Source organism: Helobdella robusta, assembly GCF_000326865.2.
Source record: "Helobdella robusta unplaced genomic scaffold HELROscaffold_76, whole genome shotgun sequence".
NCBI classification, from domain to species: Eukaryota; Metazoa; Annelida; class Clitellata; order Rhynchobdellida; family Glossiphoniidae; genus Helobdella; species Helobdella robusta.
In genome coordinates this window covers 676,385-680,544 of record NW_008705432.1, presented here as the reverse complement: position 1 = coordinate 680,544, position 4,160 = coordinate 676,385, and the positions used below count along the sequence as shown (strand labels likewise).

Below are 4,160 nucleotides of genomic sequence, written 5' to 3'. Positions count from 1 at the left end.
TACACGTATCGAATGCCGCACATGGCAGATGTTAAAAAAGTGGCGTCCCAGTTCTTAAATGATAATTGTCGAGTCTAGCTCTTGGGAGAAAATTATGAAATTATGATCAGTAATTATTGATTTATTATTCATAATAATTGTCGGTAATAATGGTATCGTATCGATTCGTGTATACTGTATAACTGATGTATGCAAAGTTACGCGTTCAAAATTTATGTATGTGTGTGTGTGTGTGTGTGTGTGTGTGTTTGAATGTTTGTGTGCGTGTGTAAGTATGTGTGTATAAGTATGTGTGAATGGGTGTGTGATTTGTTTTCTCTGTGGTTTCAAGTTTTATATTACCTTTTTCATTGCTGTTTTTATTATTGTTGTTGTTAAAATTGCTTACATATGTGGTGTTTACACACACACACAAACACACACACACACACGCATGCTCACACACACACACACGCACACAAACGTTGATTTTTACATTCCATATATATATATATATATATATATATATATATATATATATCAAATATATATATAAATATATATATATTTATATATATTAATAATTAAAACCTTAATAACCTCGCAATAACAAATGATTAAGCAATACAATTGCATATATATATATTTGTATATATATATATATTTATTTATTTATAATAATAATTATTATTATAATTAATATTAATTATAGTTCAGATGCGAAAGACACTCTACTAACAATAACAATAATAAAATCATAACATAACGAGAACGATGATGATGGTGTTTGAGATGATGATGATGATGATAGTAATGATGAAGAAGAAGATAATGATGATGATGAGGAAAAGGAAGATGATGATGAGGAAAAGGAAGATGATGATGATGATGGAAATGAAGTTGATGATGATGATTATTCTACTAACGTAATCATTAATAACTCGCGCTTTTAACATTTTTTATTTAGACGATAGATTACAATTAGATAGATTGGAGAGAGAGAAAGAGAGAGAGAGAAAGAAAAAGAAAGAGAAAAAAAACGAGAAAAAGAGAGTGACTGAGAAAGATAAAAAATGAAACTTAGTGATAGAGAAAAGTCTAGAAGAGGAGAAGAAATGATGGAGTAAGAGAAACAAAGAAATTGTCAAGAGGAAAACTATAAAGGATGAATATAATAGAAGAATGGGACAAAACGAGAAAGGCGAAAAGAGAAATGAAAGGAAGAGAAAGAAAAGGAGAGAGAGAGAGAGAAAGAGAGAGAAGGAGAAGAGAGAGAGGAAGACAAATAAGAGAGAGAGAAAAAGAAAGAAAGAAAGAATGATCTATATATCACTCCCATGATTTTCACAAAACACATCAGGTATGTGTTATATATATATATATATATATATATATATACATATATATATATATATATATATATATATATATATATATATATATGTGTGTGTGTGTGTTGTATTTATATTTGTTATAATTTATTCTTGATAACTCTTAATTCTTCTATTTATTTTGTATTTGTTTCTAATAAATTTCCGCTCGGTATTTAAAAAGTAATAAACCAGCTTTGGTGGAGTTTGAATTAATTTTTAAAAATCTATTAAAAGAAAAATTATTACTTCATAATAATAATAATAATAATAATTACAGTATGTGCGTGTCTTAATATATATCTCTAGGTATGCACGTGTCTGGTATGTGCGTATATTATTATTATTATTATTAGTAGTAGTAGTAGTAGTAGTATTGTTATTGGGGTCAAAAAACTAAAAAAAAATTTGTGACTGGTCGATAATTGGGGCCGTCATGCGAATTTTTTTCATCTTCTGCGCACTATAATTTTATTGAAGAGATTTTCTGACATCATCATCGCCGTCATCATCATCATCAGTGACATCATCATCATCAGTGACTTCATCATCAGTAACAACATTATCACCATCGTCATTCATAACATCATCATCATCATCAGTAACATCATCATCATAATCATCATCAGTGACATCATCATCATCATCAGTAACATCATCATCACGCCAACACGAGCAGAATAAGATGAATGTGGCGGACAATTTGATATTTTTTTCTAGCATAATTTTCCAAACCATCATCATTATCATTGTCGTAGCCAAATCATCATCATCATTGTTATCATCATCATCATCACAACCATCAGCAGCAACAACAGTAGCAGCAGCAGCTGCTGCAGCAGCAGCCTCACGCCATGGTAGCATCCCTAAGGCCCTTGATAAGAACTGATAAGATGAACTTGATGGTCTTCTTGTAGATCTTCTCCAGTTGAGAGGACATCTTGCGGCCGAGAATGTCTTTCATTGAAGACATGAATGGTTCCTCTATGGCCTGTTGTTGTTGATGTTGTTGTTTTGTTGCTTTGTGGTGACGTCATAATGACGTCATTATGACGATAGGATGATGAAGCCGTGGTTACGCTAGCTATGTCACGGTGATGTCATTAACGTGATAACGATGTCACAGCGATGTCATTCTACAAAATTCTACATTCAACAAAACTAAGACAACGCATTTTTTTCTTACACACACGCACGTACACACACACGCACGCACACAATGTTGTTGACACCTCCTAACCCAAAAAGTCTCCGGGGCAAAATCCTCCGAAAACTTCCCATGGGACTTCCCTTGCTCCAGGATATCTTTCACTATCTCGGAGTCGTCCAGGTTATCAAAGATGTCCTCAAAAGCCGACATGACGACCATGGCGTGTGTGGAGAAGACACTGCTGTCTGTGAAGTCGGACATCGGGTCCATCTGCCGAAATTTCTCGAAAGTGTTTTTCACGAGGGGATTTGATTGCAAGAGTCTGATTTGGGAAGAGAGAGAGAGAGAATGATGAAAGGTAAGCGAGGATGAAAAACTGAGAGTGAGAGAGAGTGAGAGGGAAAAAATGATGAAAGGTAAGCGAGGATGAAGAACACAGAAAGAGAGAGAGAGAAAGAGAGAGAGAGAGAAGTTTGTTTAAAAACAAAATTATATTTTTCGCACTTTCAAAAGAGCACCATACAACATTCATACAGACATGCTCGACAACTGATGTTAAATACAAAAAGATTTTAAATATTTTTCGCAATAAATATAAAATTAACAATTGCAGCTTCAGGCAGATGGACAGCAATAGAGAAAGAAGGAAGATAAAAAATAAGAGAAATGAAGAGAAGAAAAAATAAGAGAGAGGAGAGAGAGAAAGAGAGAGAGAAAGGAGAGAGAGAGAGAGAAAGAGAGATCAAACGTTAATGTTGCTCAGGTTAATGAGCGCTGAGCCATAAAACAACATGTGACATGATGACGATGATGACGATGTTGATGATGATGACGATGTTGATGATGATGACGATGTTGATGACGATGTTGATGATGATGATGATGACGATGATGATGACGATGATGATGACGACGATGATGATAATCGCGTCCCAAAAAAATCCCAAAATCATCATCCAAAACGACAAAATTTAACAAACTCAAAACAAACTCAAAACTCGCGACGTAATTAACAAAATACTGACAATCAATCCATCACGCCCGGTAACACACGTCCGATTCCAACCCCGACTCGTTACTACTTGCCGATACCGATTCGGTAATTAAAACGACTTTAACACGGCCACTTGGTCACGTGATTATGGTTATATATATATATATATATATATATATATATATATTATATATATATATATATCTACATATATATATATATATAGTATAAACTGTGACCGTTAGCACTATCGTAAAGCAGGTATATCTGATTTATTATTATTATTATTATTATTATTATTCATTATTATTATTCATTATTATTATTATTTTGTTATTATTGAGTTTAATTATTAACATTTAATTACATTCCATAAAATTTAATTGGGCCCCAAGATGAAAGCAAGCAAGCGTGAGTTCAAAACGCATTTGATCACGTGCCGGTTATGACGTAACTAAGCCGTGACGTAATGATCTGGCTGGTCACGTGCGCAGTGTTGTTGATGACGTGTCCTGTTGTTGCTCTTGCTGCCATTTGTTGTTGTTTGTTGTTGATGTTTTGGATATTGCTGTTATTGTGTTTTTGTAGTTGTTTTTGTTGATGATGTTGTTATTGTTGATGATATGATTGTGGTTGTTGTTGTTGTTGTTATTGATGCTGTTGTTGT

The 4,160-nt window shown here is 33.4% G+C and overlaps 2 protein-coding genes across 2 annotated transcripts in view; one reads left to right on the top strand and one right to left on the bottom strand.

The window, feature by feature from the left end:
* Positions 1-109, top strand: part of HELRODRAFT_104083 (hypothetical protein) — a 5,996-nt gene extending 5,887 nt beyond the window's left edge. Inside the window, exon 14 of the mRNA XM_009031637.1 lies at positions 1-109. This exon is cut by the window's left edge and continues 8 nt beyond it. Coding sequence (XP_009029885.1) covers positions 1-78 — 78 coding nt within the window. The 3' untranslated portion in view covers positions 79-109.
* Positions 110-2,196: 2,087 nt separating this feature from the next.
* On the bottom strand, positions 2,197-4,027 carry HELRODRAFT_181863 (hypothetical protein; the record flags this gene model as incomplete). The annotated part of the gene is made up of 3 exons (XM_009031636.1): positions 2,197-2,340; positions 2,590-2,821; positions 3,930-4,027. The coding sequence occupies 3 exons, from the start codon at positions 4,025-4,027 to the stop codon at positions 2,197-2,199; spliced, it is 474 nt and encodes a 157-aa protein (XP_009029884.1).
* Between the last annotated feature and the right edge of the window lie 133 nt (positions 4,028-4,160).